The sequence below is a fragment of the Betta splendens genome, chromosome 7 (assembly GCF_900634795.4).
Source record: "Betta splendens chromosome 7, fBetSpl5.4, whole genome shotgun sequence".
In the NCBI taxonomy this organism is placed as follows: Eukaryota; Metazoa; Chordata; class Actinopteri; order Anabantiformes; family Osphronemidae; genus Betta; species Betta splendens.
The window spans coordinates 10,014,726-10,034,710 of NC_040887.2; the positions used below are offsets into that span (position 1 = coordinate 10,014,726).

Genomic DNA, 19,985 nt, shown 5'->3' on the forward strand with positions numbered 1-19,985 from the left:
ACGTGTCCTCTATGGAATGCATTTGAAACAGTTTTGTGAATTTAACAATGTCGAAGCCTTGCTAGATATTCCCCACGCGTTCTGCTGGATAAAGGGCAAATAGGAACACCTAATGTACGAATAAAGAAATAATAATTTAATGTCACAATGCAGTCAACAGTGTTGTGTTGTCAGACTAGAACACACCTGTTGCCCAAGTTCTGGATGAAATAAAAATTACGTTCCTTCATTCCTGTAATGCTTATTATTATTTATTTCACAAATTTCAGATCTTTTCTGCATTACATTCTTTTTTTCACTTAAATATAAATCATCCTGGGATTTTTTACTCACAATGCCACATGCCAGTAAAGGCTTTTAAAACAGTATGTACGAGCAATACTGTTGTGTTGAGTGACGGCTAACTGTAAATTGATATAAAATAACTAATGTAAAATGATTGTAGCTAGACTACTACCAGCCTCCTGAAAGACGTACAGTAGTTATTATTTATTGTAATTGCATGTAGTTCTATTCCCCACAATTAGCAGGAGTCTTTCCTTTGGCTATTTTTTTCAGTTGTTGCGTTCACAGTCCTCTTGAGCGTTTGCTTGCAACCACGCACATGAACAGGAGTTTTACTGTACTTTTGTTCTGACATGGACACAGTACGAATTTATTAATTTAGCAATAATTCATCACACATATTGTAGTAAAACATAGTAACGTCTACCTAAACCTAATAACTCTTATGTACCGTTTCCTTTCTGAACCTGAACTATGGTCTTCAGGTTTAGGCGTTATAGTGATCTAGATATTTCGGACAGATCGTGAAAGCAACATTCGTCACAGTGCAAGGTATCATGGCGCAGAGGAGGCCACAGGGGTCTGAAGCGTCCAATTTACAGTTCAGCTGGAATTGTGCTGCATAAATACTTACTACAGTGTCACTCTATTGGGATTGGGCGGATAAGAACACCGGTAAGTGGATTTAACTAAATTAAGTTGTTTTCACGATCGACGTTTTTTTTCCCAAACGTAGAGCAGATTGCGCCGACGTCGTCCTGTAGGAAAATGATGTTACGAGCTTCGCACATAGAAGCATCTGTTTTAACGTTCGTGGTTAGCGCTCATCGTATACGCGACACGTGACTATTGCTACACATTATTAAAGGATGTACGCCGTGTGCTAAGATAGACGACGTAAAGGTATGGAGCTTGAAGTCAGCGTCTGATTCCAGCCTCCGATTCGACAGTTGAGGGGAAAATTAGGGAAAACTTCGGTTTGGTCATACAAAGCCACGTTTCCTCGTTTTTACAAAACAAGCTGATTTAAAAGCAAATTACATATTTTAAATGCACTCCCGATAGCGTCAGCGACTAATTTGCACGTCTGTTGAATCTGCGTTCGTTTGGAAAAGCTATGCTGTCCTACTGCTGCGCCAACTGCTCGACCAACTTAAAACGGGAATAGAAGATGTCTTTGAACCAGAGGGTTGTTGCACATAATATTAACACATCGGGGAACGTGAAACACCGTTTGGCTGCAAAATCATAACTTGTGGCAGAAATTATTGGAATGCATTGGATAAAGGAGCACTTTACTTACTTACTACTTTTACTAAAACTGATTCCTAACATAATTAACAATTAATTTCCCCAAACAGCCATACAATGAATGTATTCATCTAGAATGAAACTAGATGTTAAGGTTTCAGCTTAAAGCTTATGTTCATATATACATTCACGCTGTACTCGGAGCTGGGTGCTGTTAGCTGCCAGCCTCATGCAGCCTGAATGGAGTGTGAGGCTGCCTTTTTATGGCCAAACGATGTTCAGCTGCGTTGAATCGGGGGGTTTGCGTCGCTCCACTCGTGCTTCGGCCTCCGCAGCGTGGAGCAAAAAGGAGGGAGCAGCTGTTTGAGCACGGCCGGTGGTCTGTCAAAACCTGGGCTGTGTGTGGATCAAAACGAATCACCACGTCGACCTTCTGCAGACTGAAATATATTGTGTACGTTTCATACTGTACTGTTGATGTTAAGGTGACAGATATGCAAAAAAAGCACGCATGTAAATAGTTTTTGGTGCTAATCTCATGCTGGTAATGGGCAGCATTTGCTTAGACACCAAGAGATGGATGACGCACTGATCATCCTATTAAGACCTTACACAACTAAATAGAAAATCCAACAAGACCCACGTCACTTAAATTGTTGGACTAAATTGTTTGGGCCTCTGCTTTAGACCCTGCTCTCTGAGTTATACTGAGTTATACAAGAGAACCATCATTGAGTCTGAACATTGTGCAAAGTGAGGCACCAGCATCAACAGGACAATCTACCTGTTCACCATCAAGGTGGTGCTCGCCTCTGTCATAGTGAATTCAAACGTGAGTAAAAATGGCCCATGAGTCAGGGCAGGGCGAAAGGAAACTTTTTTTAGGTCTAAAAAAAGTTATGAAGTTTGCAATAGTTTTTTTTTTTTTTTTTTTAAACCTTGTTCTCTATGTTCTTTATGCTTCTATGTGAGATGAAAAATGCCATGAGGTTGAGTTTCTACAGCTTAAATTAAACACACTGACTGTTTTTAGTGGTGTTTTTTTTTTTTTTTTTGTAACAATCTTATTCATGATGCTGCAACGTATGTGGTTACAGTTGGAAGCAGGGTGTTCTAGACATCTTCCGTCGCTGTCTGAGTGCTTCTTTACTGAATATAACTTGAGACTGTTATGATCACAGCAAAGCCCCTTTCGCCCATAGAGCCGTGCTCTGAAGCCGAGGTGGTGGTTTGTATTCATACGCTGGCTGCTACACCGCTCTGTCTGTGCTCCTCGGCCACAGCAGCGGGGCCGTTTCCACACCTCCACCAGTCCCTGCGTCTCGCCTTGGAGAGTGTACATTTCTGTCTGCTATTCCTGGAGCCGCTCGGTAAGCACGTCGAATTTAAATTGCGAAACACCCCGTCTCGTTGGAGCGTCGAGCTTGGCCATGTGTGGGAGGTTTGTGAGGGAATATGGCTCCGTTCGCAGTAAAACATCATCAGCCCAAACACGAAGATATGAAACAGATGTAGCTGAACGAAGCCACATTGTCGGCTTTTGCAGGAGGAAGAAGTGGTAGAAATAAATCACATCCACAACGTAGTTAAAGGAAGACTCATGATTTCTATGTAAGGAAATGTTATTTACTCTGACAAAGATTTTCCCTTCCATTGAAGTTAGGAAGGTTTTGTTTCAGCGTAGGTCTGGGATTTGAGGCCTTGTCTGCTCTTGGTGGAGCAGTTTTGATTCCTCAAAGAGCTATGTGGTCTGCGGCATTGTTGAACTCCAGTGTGGAATGTAGTCTAAGTCGTTTTGGCTTCAGAACCAAGGACTTATTACAACCTTTAAACAAATCTCTGTAAGGCGACACCTGTGTATTCTGAGATCATCCCCAAATATTGACTGCAGTGTTGGATAGGTCTCGGCTCAGCTCTACTGACTTCATAAGAGCCGGTGTTTAAAAGCTAGTGCAGACGTTTAGAAACCGCTTAATGTGTTTTGACCGTTCTTATTCTAAAAAAAAAAAAAATCTCCTTCATATAATAAAAATATCTCTAGAACTGATGTTTAAATATAGATTTATTTTTTTTTTTTATAAATTCTTACACCCTTACCAGATGCCTAAAAAACACCCAGTCTTGGGTTTTATTACATAAACCATTGCTTTCTGGTGCATAAAATGTTAACTTCTTATAGTTTTAGAAGAAAAGAAAACACATTATTTGAAACTTCATCTCAGGATGAATGGTTACGCAACCATTAGGTGGGTTGCCTAAAATAATGAAATGTATCCTCTGGGAACCATCAGTGTCTTTGCACACATCTGATTTGGTTTTGTCCTTGTTGTATTGACCCATTACATTCCTACAGCACTCAACACCGTATGATCTTATGATTTCCATGATATTCATAACATTTCCCGTTCCAAGTGCCTGCTCTGGACCAGTAGTGTCTGACGCAGAGGCTGTATGTCTGCAGTGAGCAGCATGTCTTCCTGCAGTCTGCAGTGGTCAGTGTGAGGAGGCCCAGGCTCTGCTGGTTCTGTGAAATGCTACTTACTCACAGTGACTGGTTGCAAAGACATACCATTTCGGGGGGAGCTTAATATCCTCCCACGGCCTCAGCCCGTGGCACGCTAGGTGTTCTCCCTGACACCCCTGCCCCTCCCTGGAAATGGACACTGCTGGTGTATTAATAGCCCCAGAGCGCCACAGAGCTCTCTTTCTTAAACGTAGCTAAGGATCAGGGTACGTTCGACAGATCTGTGCCGTCGCATTTTCTAGACTGTTGTACACTGTGACGGACTCGTCAGGTAGGGTACAGAAACTCCCACATTTGTGTTGGTGGATCTTTTTAAATTGCCTGGACCTCTTGCAGTTTAATTACTTAAAGTATACTACTTACTGAATACTGTATACTACTTACTGAATACTGTATACTACTTACTGAATACCGTATACTACTTACTGAATACCGTAGACCACTTACTGAATACCGTAGACCACTTACTGAATACTGTATACTACTTACTGAATCGGTGAAATGTGGAAGTTTGTAAATGATGATTTTTTTTGTACGTATCTAGAGCTGACAGAAGCTAATTGCCTCTGTGGAGTGTTTCTTGTTTTGATCTTTCTTGTGTCTGATGTTCATTTTTTAGATGAAAACTCCATTCTGAGAACAACCACTGTACCTGAGTTTGAGACACCCAGAGAGAGACGCGATGGAAAAGCCAGTGTTGCAGACACAACCCTCCACCCTGCCTTTTTTCGACACCGCTCACGCCTTCAACCTGCTGCGCGGCATCCACGAACTCCGCGCCGAAAGGAAGTTCTTCGATGTGACTTTGTGCGCTGAAGGGCGGGAGTTCCACTGCCATCGCACAGTGTTGGCCGCTGCCAGCACCTACTTCCGAGCCATGTTCGCCGGAACGCTGAGGGAGAGCGCTATGGACCGGGTGGTCCTACATGAAGTGTCGGCGGAGCTTTTAGGTCTGCTGGTGGACTTCTGCTACACAGGCCGAGTCACCGTGACTCAGGACAACGTGGATCTGCTGCTTAAGACGGCGGACCTGTTTCAGTTCCCCTCAGTCAAGGAGGCCTGTTGTGCTTTTCTAGAGCAGCGTCTGGATGTGTCGAACTGCTTGGAGATCCAGGACTTTGCGGAGGCCTACGCTTGCAGAGAGCTGGCGACCAGCGCCCGTCGCTTCGTTCTTAAAAACATCATGGAGTTGGCTAAAGGGACGGACTTTGAGCGGTTGCCGTGGAAGCGCCTGCTTGAGTTCGTGTCGGACAATGAGCTTTGCGTGGACAAGGAGGAGACAGTCTACCAAATTGCGGTGCGCTGGGTGAAGGCGGATCTCCAGCGGCGACTGCATTACTGGCCTGAGCTGCTCCAGCAGGTTCGGCTCCCCTTCGTCAGACGGTTCTTCCTCTTGGCTCACGTGGAAAGCGACCCGCTTGTCTATCTTTCGCCCACCTGCCTCCGCATGGTCAATGAAGCCCGTAGCTTCCAGTCGTGCGAGTACGACCGCCATGACAGGCCGTGCCACCGCATGCGCCCGCGGCCGTCCACGGGGTTGGCAGAAATCCTGGTGGTGGTGGGGGGGTGTGACCAGGACTGTGATGAGCTGGTCACGGTAGACTGTTACAACCCCCAGACTGGACAGTGGCGCTACCTGGCAGAGTTCCCTGACCACCTGGGAGGTGGCTACAGCATCGCTGCGCTCGGAAACGATATGTATGTGACAGGTAAGAAATTTAGCACCTTTCTACACGCAGACAGTATCGGAGCAGAAGGTTGTAAAATATGTAAATGATTCCACATGTTTCTCCTCCATATTGAAAGTCCGGCTGCAGTGGTAACAGTTGCTGTGTATATTAGTGAACGCTCCAGTCAGTACACTTCCATTCCTGCTCCTTCAGCTTATGAAATGGCCATTTACCAGTGCTTATAAATAAACTGAAGGCTCCCTGGCCGGTGGCTGTGTGTGAACGGGGCAAGGAGACATGGTGTGCTGCCAGGAGAGCAACCGTGTTGTCATCGCCGTCTTCACCGCGGGGTCCGTCCGGTCCTGAAGAAAAAAGGCGTGCCCTGAGAAATCATCCTGATGTAAAATTAGAAGTGTTTACTCACTGTCCTGACGACAGTGACAGCACTGTTAGATTGGGTCATGTTGAGAATTAGGTTTTATTTAAACTTTATATCATCATTACATTACATTTCAAATGGGATGCAGGAATTTTATTTGGATTTGAAGTAAAGTTTAATATTGAAATAGGTTTATTAAATAGGTTTATATTAGGTTCATGTCATTATGACAAGATTACAGTATTATTGACAATTATTATTGTTGTTTATGGGAACTACTATGGCCCTAATATTCAATGGAATATTGAGTTAGAAGTTCAGTAACGTAACGGCTGTGGGGAGAGTCTGTCCGATGGACACAGCTGGTGAGGATGTTCTCTATTTCATGGTGGTAAAGGTTCACCTAAAAGTCTGAAGACAGGTGGTTCTTCTTTTCAGTATCCTCAGGGAAAAAAAAGAGTCTGGAAACACTGTAAATCTTTCATTCATAATGTCTGTTACCACATGACTGTGTGCGTTAGGTGGCTCTGATGGCTCTCGCCTCTACGACGGCGTGTGGCGCTACAAGTCCAGCGTCAACGAGTGGACGGAGGCGTCGCCTATGTTAAAGGCCCGCGAGTACCACAGCTCCTGCGTGCTGAAAGGCCAGCTCTACGTGGTGGCGTCCGACAGCACAGAGCGCTACGACCACGCTGTGGACTGCTGGGAAGCCTTACCAGCCATGCTGCACCCCATGGACAACTGCTCCACCACCACGTGCAGCGGACGCCTCTACGCTATAGGCTGCCTGACTGGAGAGGACACCATGGCCATTCAGAGCTACGATGCAGACTCCAACCGCTGGTCAATGGTCAACTGTGGACAGCTGCCCCCATGGTCCTTCACACCCAAAACGGTCACCCTCAACGGCCTCATTTACTTTATCAGGTAGACAAAGAACATTTCTTACACTACGTATCCATCATATATATTTCTTTTAATTATCTACTTTACATAGACTAAACTGTTTAAACAATTGATTACATTAAAGGTCAGAAATAGGCGTTTGGTAATCAGTGACTGATGCAGCAGGAACTGACGAGGCCGTGAATACATGTTAAGCAATGATTTTCTTGGCAGTGCCTTGACTTTGACTGTGCTTCTATTTGTAGGGATGACTCCGCTGAGGTCGATGTTTACAATCCTCTAAAGAACGAATGGGACAAAATTAGTCCAATGACCCAGGTTTGTATTTCATATCTCTCAGCTTGGTTGATGGGAAACCGTCTCTGTAACGCCATCATAAATAGCAATGTCAGCCCCATTCATGTAAGTCCTAAGGTAAATGCTGAATAATAGTACCAAAAACATGATCCCTGGTCCAGGTGTGCAGAGGTAGAATGTGGAGTCTTTAGAGATACATTTCGTTTAAGCACATTTTTTTGTTAATTGATCTTTTAATTTGTGGTTTTTTTTTGTTTGTTTTTTCTATCCAGGTCCATGTCGGTGGCAGCGTGGCAGTCCTGGGCGGTAAATTATACGTCTCCGGTGGTTACGATAACACGTTTGAGCTATCGGATGTGGTAGAGGCCTATGACCCGACCACACGCTCGTGGTCTCTCGCTGGACGGCTGCCTCAGCCAACCTTCTGGCACGGCAGCGTTAGCATATTCCGTCAGTTCATGCCTCTGGTTTCCAGCTCGTTTGAGCCGACCAGCGTGCCCGAGTCCAACGCCATTCACCTGCATCGCCACCATCGCCATCAAGCGCTCCACAATCTCAACAACAATCTCAACCAGAACCAGGACGTCAACCCAGCGCACTGACTTTTGACCCGGCGATTCTGGTACCATGCATGTGTGGTCTGCGCCCACTGGTTGTGCGATCAGCAGTGGACTCTTTGTTTGCCTCATCGTTAGAGCTGTCGCAGCAGAGCAGACGTCTTACCGTGTAGTCCTCCTCGTAGAACTCGTCATCGTCACAGCAGAGACTCACTCAAGTCTGTTGAGTTGATGAATGATCAGCTTTAATGGGACACTGTGGGATGGTTCTAGTAGAAAAGCTCAGGGAAGTTGCCGTGTGTTACTTGAGATGGGGATGTTGACCTCTCCTATTCATCATTTCAGTCATTTTACTAAAAGAAATCAGTAATTTGATTTCAGATAATTTAACTTTTGAAAATAAATATTAGTTTTAGTTTAGTGTGTTCTATCAGTGTCACTTTTGTTCAACATATTTCATTTGTTAGTGTGATATGGTTCTGCTAATCTATATTTGTAGATACAGCCCTATTGTGAATCTGATCTTTCCGGTTCCTGATCAGCTCAATCATGGTCCATCCAGCTGTAAATGGTGCATTAGTGCTCTGAGACTGGATGGCAAATAATATGACAAAGTTCTTGTACACTTTACAAGATGAAAATTTAATTCCCCTAATCAATTGTCCCAGCTGTGGTGAAATACACAGCTGGTTCAGCTGGGGCACTCCCCAATAATCCCAGGGGTACCAGTATCTCTGTTAGCAGTGGTGTAGCTGTGGGTTGCTGATACTGTATGTGGTTAACAAACAAGACAAGTGCGCAATAAAATAGATGCTTCAGCTGTGGTTCTGCTGTATTCATATGATTCTTTATAAAGGATCCCAGGCAGCCTGATGTCTGACATAGCTATAGGAATGGATGCTACATCAGTGAGTATTCAACAATTTAGTGGAAAATAACAATAATTTGTTTACATTCCAAAGACAATCAAAAGTTGATATTAGGACTCTACACATCTCTTAGTAGGAGGGGTTGTGATACTCCTTGCCTTATGGTTGCATGTGATGTTGACTGTACCTGGTTGTTACACCACCTTTCTAACAGTCAGTGAAATGTGCATGAAGCATTTTCTTTGACATTTGTGTTTCTGGATCTGGTTTTCTGTGCTGTGGTTGCTTAAGATGCCGCTGCAGTCACAACCAAAGCTGTAACATTTAATGTTTGTGCAACATCGGCCCTCAACTGGAAGTGCAAAAGAATCTCATGTCAAATCAGTTTTGCTTTAAATGAAGTAGTGTTTGTATGGTTTTGTTAATGCACAGTTTTCTTTCATGTTTGTGAGGTGGAATCGTTTTTTGTAAAGACACGATATTCTGAACTCGTATGTACTGTGTAAAGTTTACAGAGTGATAAATTCAACTGCAGGCAGGTCTAAGTTTATTTTGCTGTTGTCCATTTGAGGAGCTGTTGGAACGTTATAAACTGAGTTAGTTTGAACAGATTAATGCATTATATTCTTTTATTATTATTAGCTAATACATTCACTAATAAAGTTGTATATTTTAACAAGATCATGAACCTGTGTAGTGTTCCACATAAGACACCTTTTTGTTCCCTTTGGTAACAACAGCAACGTACAGTACTTTACCAACCACTTCGTATTATATATTTATTTAAGTGTTACAAACAGCAGGAAAGCCTCACATCGTTATGACAGCAACACTGTTTTATGGTTTCTAGTCTTTAGGGTTGAGTTCCATCCATCCATCCATCCATTTTCTCCCATATGTGGGATCGTGGGGGGGCTGGAGGCACACCAGCTATCTATGGGCGAGAGGCGGGGTACACCCTGGACAGGTCCACAGTCCATCGCAGGGCAACGCACAGACAGACACACATGCTCAGACCTACGGGCAGTTTAGAGTGACCAATGAACTTGGCATGTTTTTGGATGGTAGGAGGAAGCCGGAGAGAACCCATGCACACAGAAAGGCACCCAGTCCCCCCAGGAATCGACCTGTGTGGGTTAACAAACCCAAACAAGACAAAATTCTAAGGAGGAGTTAATTTAATACTGAGTTCAAATTGAGTTCATATGATCGGAAACAGGTGAAATAAATCAAGCCCAAACATTCAAGCTAAGTCCATAAGCATGCAGCCCACATGTGTTTAAACAACTGAAAGCTTTGGTGGTCCTACGTTGGTGTAGTTTCTTATTCTTTGCATGTACAAGAATAATATTAACAGTAGCCTTTATTCATAGTCAGTATCAGCTATTTTAAACCTTATGTCTTACCCCTTCGACATCTTCCAACTATCCCCCCATATCTATGGTGGATTCGTACTGTACGTCTCCGCTACCAGCTGTGTTTGCTGCAGGACCTCGGGCACAGAGAAGCTCTCCACTGCTTGGACCTGCCCCAGGTTCTCGTTGGACATCGCCTCCTCCATTGTGCCGTCGCTCGACTCGGTCATCGCCCCCATCATGCAGCTAGAACGCGGAGCAGTGATGGAGTCAGGCTTTGGGTTGGGTTCTTGGGCGTTACTGGTGTCTGTGGTGTAATCGGTCTCTTCAGGTACAGGTGGGGCTTCGTCTGATTTGCCTGCTTTCTCAACAGAGTTTCCATCTGATTCCTGCACTATCACGTTCCTCAGCTTTCTTTGCCGGGGATTATAGTTCTCGGTGCGTTTGTGGATTTGAATGTGTCGCCGTAGATGTGCCTGGAAGGTAAATGTTCACAAGTCATATATCAAGTAATAGAACAGCTCACACTGTGCTGAAACACAGGTAAAACAGATTTTGAAGACTTTACCAAAAGGTTTGGGAAACCATACAGTGACCGGCACTGATTACTAAGAGAAAAGTACTGGAAGACACACTTAATGTTGAATGAAAGGCAGCTGTACTTACTTGTCGCGTGAACTTGTAGCCACAGTCTATACACTCAAACTTCCTCATGCCTTTGTGGCGACGCAGGTGAACCCGAAGTTGCTCCCTCGCTGGTGACAACATAAAGCACAAAGACAATCTGTGAGCGATCAGGTGAAAACAACACGTTGACTGACATGTAATCGGCTCGATGTATCTCACCTTTGAAGGTTTTATTACATATGTGACAACAGTGGGGACGGCCCTCCTCGTGCTTGCTGGCCTTGTGACGAACGAGGGCTCCTTTCTCTGTGAAACGCTGCTCGCAGACGTCACAGCTAAAGGGACGCTCACCAGTGTGAGTTCGATGGTGTTTATCTAGGCTGGCTGGGAGCGAAAGTAGCAGATGGCGCAGTTTTAAAGCCATCGTATCTATTTCACATCCACACACTTTTATATAATGGGAATCGTATGTTTATATCACTGACCTTGGGTCCTGAAGGTTTTGCCACACAGGTGACACTGGTATGGCTTCTCCCCACTGTGAATGCGCAGATGCATGTTGAGGTTGTTCTTCTGGGAGAATGCATGACCACAAGAGTTACAGACGAAAGGTCTCTCGTTCCTGTGGGGCAGAACAAGAAAGGGCTCAGACACAAACATCATGAGTATATTATTATCATTTTAATGTTCTGCTACCTGTGAATGGCCTTGATGTGCATCTGCAGACCGTTCCGACTAGATGCTCGATGACCACACTCCTCGCAAACAAAGGGCTTTTCACCGCGGTGTTTGGCCGCTTCGTGCACTCCCAGCTCTGTCCGAGTTAAGAAGGTTTTGGGACACTGAGGACACTACAAAACAAGACACTATTATATATTTCAATTCTAATGTGACTATCAGTGAAAAACATGTCTGCATTATTTACTGCACAGCGGGTGTCACAGAGTTCTAGTAATACTCACTGCGTGCGGTTTGGGATAACCATGGACCTTCATCATGTGAAGAGTCAAGTTCTTTTTGTGCATGAACTGTTCTGTACAGGTTGAACACTGAAAAAAATGACGCCACGTTAATTAAGCTGGATTTTAATGTCATCCACAGTACGTTGGGGCGATGACAGCAGCACCTTGTGAGGCATTTCCCCCGTGTGGGAGACGATGTGCAAGCGCAGTTCTTCTTTTCCACTAAAAGTGGAAGAGCACGTTGGGCAGCTGAAGATCTGGAATAGCGCATAATAGGACAACATACTTGAGTTGAGCATCCTGGGGCTTAATTTGACTGATTTGTTCATTGTTTTCTTTTTTACTTACTTGCACCTTGGCACAGTCTCTGATCTCATGTATTAAAAGGTTCTCCTTCCTGAAGTACTTCTTCCCACATTTGTGACAACCAAAGGGTCTCTCTCCCGTGTGTCGCCTATATGAAAAAAACTATTAGCAGCTATTGGTTTAATAGTAATTTCAAAAGTAACCTACAGAAACTGTGTACCTGTTGTGGACTTTGAGGTAATATTTGCTCTTAAAGCTTTTGTCACAGATGGGACACTGGACACAGGCCTTCTTGGAGTCTTTGTCCACAGCGGGGTCAGTCTCATTTTTGTCCATTTTACTCTGGAACTTGCGTTTTCTTGCTGTCGACGTGGACAGGGCTGAGGGACTGGACTCATCAACAGGCACATACTCATCATCTGAGCCTTCGGTGATGGTCTCAAAGTTCCCCACATCATTGTCTTCATCATCATCATCATCATCTTCTTCTTCTTCTTCTGGTTCTTCGATTACCTGGCTACCAGCATTGTCATTTATGTCGATATGCAGTTCAGTTATCTGAAAGTAATGTGAGAAAATAATCATTCTAAACACCATAATCATCTTTAAAATCATGCTTGGTTGGTGCAATACTTTATTACGATCATGCTTTGTACCTTTCTTTCACCAGGTGGCTCATCTAGGGTCAGACTGTGCACAACAGCATCGCTATTGTCTTTCTCCACAGAGATGTCAATGACCCTCCTACTGTTTGTGTCAGTGGCTGTAAGATCACTGATGAGGCTCTCATCAGTCACCAGTCGCCTGGGGCCCTTCACCACACGACCAGAACGTGTAGTAGTAGTACTGGTATTGGTACTGGTAGCAGTGGGGGCCAAGCTTAAACTTCCTGTGGCACTATCGAAGTTGAACTCGTCTTTTAACACCGGCAGCGTGTTTTCTTCTTTGACTGGACAATGCAGGCTTGTCTCAGGTGCAGTCTTTCGAGGTCTGCCTCTTTTACGTTTGACAGGCCCGGGATCCACAGAGGTCTCCTTGAAGCGCTGACAGAGTGCAAGCGCTTCTGGTATACACAGGCTGGTCGCTGCATGCTGCACCTTGTCCAGGTTGTCGCAGTTTAACTCCAGCTCTCCAGTGTAGATGAAGTTCAGGAGCAGCTCCAGGCCTTCTTTGGGGCACTCCTGCAGGCAAACCTCCATGCACGGCACAGCGGGCACGCCGGGCTGTTGTAAGAGTTCACTGAAACATGCGAGGATGCTGCGATGGGCCAGGTAGACCATCCCGTCTCCCACATTTAACACTGCATCACAAAACCTCCCCACTGCCCTCTGCTGGTTGAGGGAGGACAGGACACGCTGTGCATGTGTGCTCTCCAGTGCAGGCATCTCTCCAGCTCTACTGTCCACTGCTGCTTGGTAAGAAAACTCATTATTAACATCATTATTCCAAATATCTGTAAACGCAGGATCAAAATCAAACTGTAGTGGGTTCATCCACAAAATGCCGATGTCATTTGAAGTAAATATCAACCTCATTGACACTGCTTTGAAAACTATTTTATTGTTCTGCTTTTACAGCTCGAATTATTTTAAAACTGTATTAAACTGCATGACAAATTTAAAAGTAACAGACACCGACGTAGTCAGTTACTTGCAATAATCTGACATGGTACATTATAATACAGTGGTTGCAATTTAACAAGTTGCCATTCTCTAACCAAGGTAATTACTCAAATGTATCTTACAAGTATGTAGCATTTTAAAGAGTCTAGACACAATACGATCTTGTGTGTTTATGTTTTACACTAAAACAAATAGCTAAAAAATAGTTTCCGCCTTTTATAGTGCAGAAAGGTTTCCTGACAGACAAATGTCCATAGAAGAGCAATAAAAGATTATTAGAAATATTACTATCTTCAGGAGGCAAGAACCTTTATTCGAGGTCTTTCGAGAGAATTTCGTTTAGTGTATAAAAGACGACATAGACGTTTATCTTGTAGCACATATTTTAGGACGCTCCCTTACTGTGGCACTCACCTGACAGCTGCATTTGGAGACTCACATTACCACGTACGTTGAATACGGGTTATTAACGCTCGTTTCTTGAAAAGCTGCTCCCGCGGTGTGTGTTATGTAGACAGTTTATTAAATAACTACGACTAGCTACAAGCACCTTGTTTTCTTTTCTTGTAGGCCCCTAAAAAGTGCACGAGGAAGAGGATGTGACGCTGTTTATGCGACCGAACTCCGGAAAAGAATTACGTTGTCCACAATTAAGCCAACTTTTTTTAGCGACAACATTTAAAGAATACAAATGTATTATTTGTGAATAAATAGTCTTGCACATGTTTAGTTTTAATGCGGGCAACGTATAGAAGGATTACGTTTTCTATTACCACATTGTTTTAAATACTAAAACTCCGGGCAAAAACGTAGTCGACCATCTCAACACAGCGTTTGTTTGTACCTCACACATGTAGATTTGCTAAGCTATCTTGTAAACGCCGCTGCATTTACAGCAGGCCGATTTTCCAAAATTATATATTTTTAAATTTTATGCGCTTTCACTTAAATTTGTTAAAGCTGAGCTCTACAGCTTAGTGTTTTTTGGGGGGTAGGTTTCCTCTATTTTACATAGTTAGCCTACTAATGTTGGTTAGCTAACACTGGTGTCATAAAGGCTTCTCATCCAGATAACCTAAGTTTGAAATTGATGTTGTTTTGTTGCCTGACAGCGGATTCGTCTTTAAATGTGAGTTTATGTGTTAGTCGGCGTAACTGTTGATAATGTATCGGAAAAATCAGTGAAGTTGTTTCCTATCCTATCGTTGCTAGCTTAAGAAACCGTACATTATATTTGCTGTCAATTGTCTGTCAGACAACAGCAGATGCATAAAAATACAGTTGCCGTTATATTTTACGTTATTCATCAATCAACAGCTAGTTTTCATGGTTTCCATCTTACGAATAGTCGTAAGATGGGAATTTAAACCAGACGGCGATGTTATATGGTTGTAGAAGCTGATGAAGAATAAATTGACGCCAATTTTGCGTTCATCTAAACTACGTCTGCTGATCAGGGGACATTTTAATGATCGCAGATGAAGAGTTAGTCTCTGCGACAATTTCACCCGCTAGAATCGAATGAAATCTACGCTTTGCCAGTATAATTCCATAACTATCATCCTAGAAATATTCAGTTCCATGTAATTATTGATATTTCGTAATGGTAATAATGAAATATTAATAGATGAATGAGTAATAAATGTTTCTCTCTTGTCAATACAGAATTATGAAGGTGAGCAAAGCCAAACAGTCAAAAGGCCAAGCAAAATCTGACAAGTGGAAACATGTGAGGGGTAAGAGATTGAGGCCTCCCATCAGCTCCTCCGATCTCATTTCTTCACCGGTCATGGCCAGGGTCATACAGGAGCACCAGGCCTGCGTCAAGAAAAAGCCCACCGTCAAGAGACTGAAGAAAAAAGCCAAGTCTCTCTCTGACTCCAAAAGAAATGCTCCTCCATCTGAATTTCAAGCTAATGGTCGTTCGGCGTTTACAGTGGACAAAGACTCTGATGACTCGCAGGAATGGAATGAATATTTTCAGTCCGTTCATGGGAACGGTGTGGAGACCTCCAGGGATGTGGAGGATGCCCGGCCAGGTAGACTTGACAAAGAGGCTCTTCATCACTGTGCAGAGAGAGGTGTTCTGCACAACCACGCTGTCCTTGTCATGCAGAAAGATCAGGTATGCTTCAAGATCCTTTAGTGAAGAATAAAAAAACATTTGTGTAGAGTTTCTCTAATATGTGACTCTCCTGCAGAGCCTGTGTTTCCGTGGGAAGTGCTTTTTGACCTGTCTGTATGGCCGTGTAGAGGTAATGGGGTTCACCATTGAAGAAGGCCAGCAGTCATATCCTCTGTTCTCCCCAGCCTCACACTGTCCACTGACAATTACAGCACTGGGTAACTCTGAATATACCAGAGATGACAGAACAGAAGCTAGAACCATCCTCCAAAAGTACTTGTCAGCAGGTGAGTGGACATAAGAGAGTGAAGTATTTGTATGGTTGGAGATGGATGTTTTAGTGGGAGAGCATGACTTTATATTCTAATGACCCTTTCAATCTGCTTTTCGCAGCATCACGGAAGAAATTGGTAAAAAGGGTGATGTCAAACTCCTCCATCATTCTTATAGAGCCTATGGAGACACCCCTAACACGATTTCTGTCAAGCTTCACAAATCTCAAAACATTGTTCAGTCCGCCAACGGCAAGTAAACTAACACAAACAATTCATTTGCAGTCGAACCTGAGTCAGGATTAACTCGTACATATGCCTGTTTTTGACAAGAAGCTCTTCATCACTGTTTGTAGAGTGAAGTAATTTCTGCTATCCTCGACACGCCGCTCAATGGTTTGGGGATAATTCCACTGGTCAATGCTATCGAGGGCTTGAAAACCTCCATCAGCTATAGAGATGTTCTAAATGCAGTTGTCAGTGCCTGCAGAGGTGAGTTTTTTTTTAGGTCAAGAAACTTTTTGTAATGTGGTTAGACTTTTCCTTTAGCGTGTACAAGCACAATAAGCTTTTATTATGGATATGTCCTAATTTACTAAATACTTTTGCTTTTGTTAACACGCCTTTCATTCATAGGGGATATGGATGGTTGTGCAGTTATTCTGGTGTGTGGGACCAAAAATGTGGGCAAGTCAACATTTATCCGCACTCTCATCAACACCTTACTGAATCAGTAAGTGTTCAGTATTGTTATTTTTATAAATCACTTTGTATGACAAATAAAAACAAATCATGTGTTTTACTATACAGGTTTTATTACATAGCCAAAAGTCAGTTATTATATGTAATAATATAATAGTTATTAGGTATAATAATATAATTTTTTTAATTAACTTTATAAATATATATATATATTTTTCTTTCTTTTTGTATGTCTGCAGCACAACTAGTGTAGATTACTTGGAGGGGGACCTTGGTCAAACAGAATTCACTCCTGCTGGTTGCCTGTCTTTGTCAACGGTCAGAGAACCACTTCTGGGTTGGTCTTTTTTTCTTTATCACATAACGTCACTAATCACACAATGCTGGATAATTGTTCTTAGTTACATAGTTTTGTTTTTCTTTGTCTAAAATTTAGTGCGTATCCACACATACATGTAGAAATAATGAGTGTTAATGTTTAACAATTTGAGAAATATGCTCTTTTGTATTTTGTTGTAGAGAAAATTCTACTTGCATGCACACTACTAGGTTTCTGTCTCTACATAGGGACATACTTTAGCCATCCAGAAACATTAGTTTTTCACATTTCATGTATTCACTTAATGCTAAGCTGATAAAAACCTGTGGCTCTTACTTTCAATTTTTGGCTAAATATACTATCTAAATTGCTCATCTTTATGTAAATACATATTTCCCTGTACCATTTGAGGAATGGTTAGGACATTAATTTCATCTGTTTTTCAGGCCCTCCTTTTACACACCAGTGCACACCAGAGCACATGATCTATTACGGTCAGTCATCATGTGAGTCAGACCCAGACCGCTACCTGGAATCCCTGAAGTCCTTGTGGCACAGACATTCACAAAGCAGAGAGACCCCTGTCATTATCAACACCATGGGCTGGGTCAAAGGTCAGCAGTGAAAACACAACAAATGTTACATGTACTCGTAAACTTTCTCTGAACCTGTTCTCCCGCTTGCTGGCCACAGGGCTTGGATTGCAGCTGCTTGTGGACATGATTCGCTTCTTCCCAGTCTCGCATGTTGTCCAGCTGGGTCACAGTGGCAGCACCCAGTGTCCCACCCTCACTCCAGATTTTCTGAGGACAGCACGTGGCTTCCAGACACATCCGCCCTCTCAGTCCGCTCTAAACGAGTTTTCAGATGCGCACAGTCCCCGCAGAAGCTACACCCACCTAATTGTCCAGTCAGATTTTAAAGGTGTGGCAAGCCAAGGAAAAGCGTAAGTACCACTGTGGTCATTTAGTTTCACCGATAGGCTTTCATAATTCACAGTCACCCACTTTTCATGCTATCTGTGCCTTATACTACCTTGTTATACCTTGTACAGGAAACATCAGCGTTCTAATGAACAGAGGGAGCTGTCATTGCTGGCCTACCTTAGTCAACTGCAATCCCCTGATATTGGACCTGTTAGACCTCTACACAGCCTTACCCCATACCAGGTATATGAGAAATACAGTACTTTTAATGAAGTGACGTCACCATAACAGTAACATTTTTTTGTTCTTAAACCGATGTTTAAAAAAGACCTGATGTCAAGGGATTAGCCTTTACATCATCTCAAAATTCTATTGTGGCATGACAGAACTATTTTTATATGCAGAACACCTGTGTTAATTAGCACCTACGCATCCCCGTTCTGTATCCACAGGTGCCGCATACAGCTGTGGCTTTAGGTGTGATTCACTGTGACGTAGCCCCGAGTCACACGCTCTTCGCTGCCAATGCCAGTCTGGTGGGACTCTGCTGCATAGCAGAAAAAGTATCTAGCCGGGGGGGTCCAGTCCTGCTGTCCCAGGCCCCCATCTGTCCATGTGTGGGCTTTGGTTAGTATTCAGCTACTGTCAGTGTTAGTGGTCAGTTGGGCACCTTTGCACACCTTAAAGTCATACATCACCCGGTGTCTGTTCAGTGTTTGCTGTAAACCCTGTAATTAAAGGAAGAGAAAACGAAGCGAAACCTCTGACTGTAAAGTATAATTTAATCATGATGACCTATATTGTTTCCAGGCGTGCTGCGAGGTATTGACATGGCTCGAGGGCTGTACTTCTTGCTGACACCCGTAGATCCCTCTATTCTACGTAAGGTCAACTGTCTCCTGCTAGGAGCCATATCACTGCCTTTCTGTGTCCTCACAGCACAGGTCAGACGACAAGTCAAGTCAATCTTTATTTGTCTGTTACATCTGTCCAAAGGTTTCCTTCAGTGTGACTTATTACACCTGTTTGTGTCTGTTTCAGCCTGGCTTTGAGGGAGACGTGCCATATGTCACCACTGATTATAGTTTTGATCTGACCGGTGCAGGAAAGCTGCGAGCTTTTAAGGGAATGTTGAGACCCAACCAAGTGGGGATGTAATAACTTCCTCTAAACAACATCAACCTATAGCCCTTTACATCGAGGGCAGACCAGTGAGGTTTAGCCTTAGAATGTCCCGAACTGAGTAGAGGTTAGGAATCACGTCGGTTCAACAACGTACACCTCGAACACAGCCCACAGAAATACACGGCATCATTCTTGTTATTATGTTTATTTGTATCCTCACTACTTCATACAATTAGCTACTATACATATCATTGATGGCACTGTGAAGGCCTTTGTGTTTACTGTCACATAGACAACGTGTCATTCCTTAGTGGGTAAACCTGTTGTTATTTGTAGGTGACACTGAAAACATGAACATGGCAAGTAATAAACTAACAACTTTTCTATAGACTTTGTATTTTTTTACATACAGTTTTATTCACCAGCTTATACTTTGGTCAAATAATCACACTTGTAAATACTAGCCAGGCAGTGAAAGCAGCAAACAAGTTTCACATACAAAAATTTGTGATGTTCTGTGATTCAGAATCTGTGTCATTAGTAAAGGTTCAAAATTTACTCTAGCTGTCATATAATGGGATATTAGGTTGTGAAACCTCCTTTTTAGCTTAGATTTTGGGGGGATTTTTCAGGTAATACAGTAGCCATGTTAAATCATGTCCTCTGACACACTGGCAGAGCAAACTAGTAGATTAGTAGTAGTATTAGTAATTTTCATATTACATTAAAACAATTGGTTTTAAACTGAAACACCCACTGTGCTAAAACCTACTTTAATAAAAATTAAATAGCATTTTTTCTGGAATTTTACTGCATGGATTCCCCATCTCAATGAATGTCCTGGGGACTTGAACGCATCTCCAGTCGACTCTCTGGCGCCTCTAGCGGCAACACTGCGCCACTGGC

The 19,985-nt window shown here is 43.2% G+C and overlaps 3 protein-coding genes across 8 annotated transcripts; 2 read left to right on the forward strand and 1 right to left on the reverse strand.

The window, feature by feature from the left end:
- The first annotated feature begins 800 nt into the window (after positions 1-800).
- Positions 801-9,419, forward strand: klhl21 (kelch-like family member 21). Of its 3 annotated transcripts, XM_029156315.3 has the most exons (6): positions 817-960; positions 2,739-2,906; positions 4,680-5,769; positions 6,631-7,036; positions 7,261-7,333; positions 7,585-9,419. In XM_029156315.3, exons 3-6 carry the CDS (start codon positions 4,743-4,745, stop codon positions 7,912-7,914), a joined length of 1,836 nt encoding a protein of 611 aa, XP_029012148.1. In that variant the 5' UTR covers positions 817-960; positions 2,739-2,906; positions 4,680-4,742; the 3' UTR covers positions 7,915-9,419. The 3 variants fall into 3 exon arrangements, with proteins under 3 accessions (XP_029012146.1, XP_029012148.1, XP_029012147.1); XM_029156313.3 differs by lacking the exon at positions 2,739-2,906 and having other exon boundaries at positions 801-960; XM_029156314.3 differs by lacking the exons at positions 817-960; positions 2,739-2,906 and adding an exon at positions 3,564-4,331.
- Positions 9,420-9,503: 84 nt separating this feature from the next.
- zbtb48 (zinc finger and BTB domain containing 48) lies at positions 9,504-14,187 on the reverse strand. The gene is made up of 11 exons (XM_029156307.3): positions 14,025-14,187; positions 12,645-13,396; positions 12,209-12,546; positions 12,031-12,136; positions 11,847-11,939; positions 11,683-11,769; positions 11,417-11,571; positions 11,206-11,342; positions 10,940-11,104; positions 10,760-10,848; positions 9,504-10,569 (listed from the first exon to the last, which is right to left on the reverse strand). Exons 1-11 carry the CDS (start codon positions 14,035-14,037, stop codon positions 10,177-10,179), a joined length of 2,328 nt encoding a protein of 775 aa, XP_029012140.1. The 5' UTR covers positions 14,038-14,187; the 3' UTR covers positions 9,504-10,176.
- nol9 (nucleolar protein 9) lies at positions 13,910-19,467 on the forward strand. 4 transcript variants are annotated; one of them, XM_029156311.3, is made up of 13 exons: positions 13,910-14,057; positions 15,276-15,735; positions 15,812-16,022; positions 16,129-16,259; positions 16,364-16,499; positions 16,644-16,740; positions 16,949-17,046; positions 17,475-17,642; positions 17,722-17,974; positions 18,083-18,197; positions 18,407-18,581; positions 18,765-18,898; positions 18,996-19,467. In XM_029156311.3, the coding sequence occupies exons 2-13, from the start codon at positions 15,280-15,282 to the stop codon at positions 19,110-19,112; spliced, it is 2,091 nt and encodes a 696-aa protein (XP_029012144.1). In that variant the 5' UTR covers positions 13,910-14,057; positions 15,276-15,279; the 3' UTR covers positions 19,113-19,467. The 4 variants fall into 4 exon arrangements, with proteins under 4 accessions (XP_029012144.1, XP_029012145.1, XP_029012142.1 ...); XM_029156312.3 differs by lacking the exon at positions 13,910-14,057 and adding an exon at positions 14,190-14,303; XM_029156309.3 differs by lacking the exon at positions 13,910-14,057 and adding an exon at positions 14,335-14,739.
- The last annotated feature ends 518 nt before the right edge of the window (positions 19,468-19,985 follow it).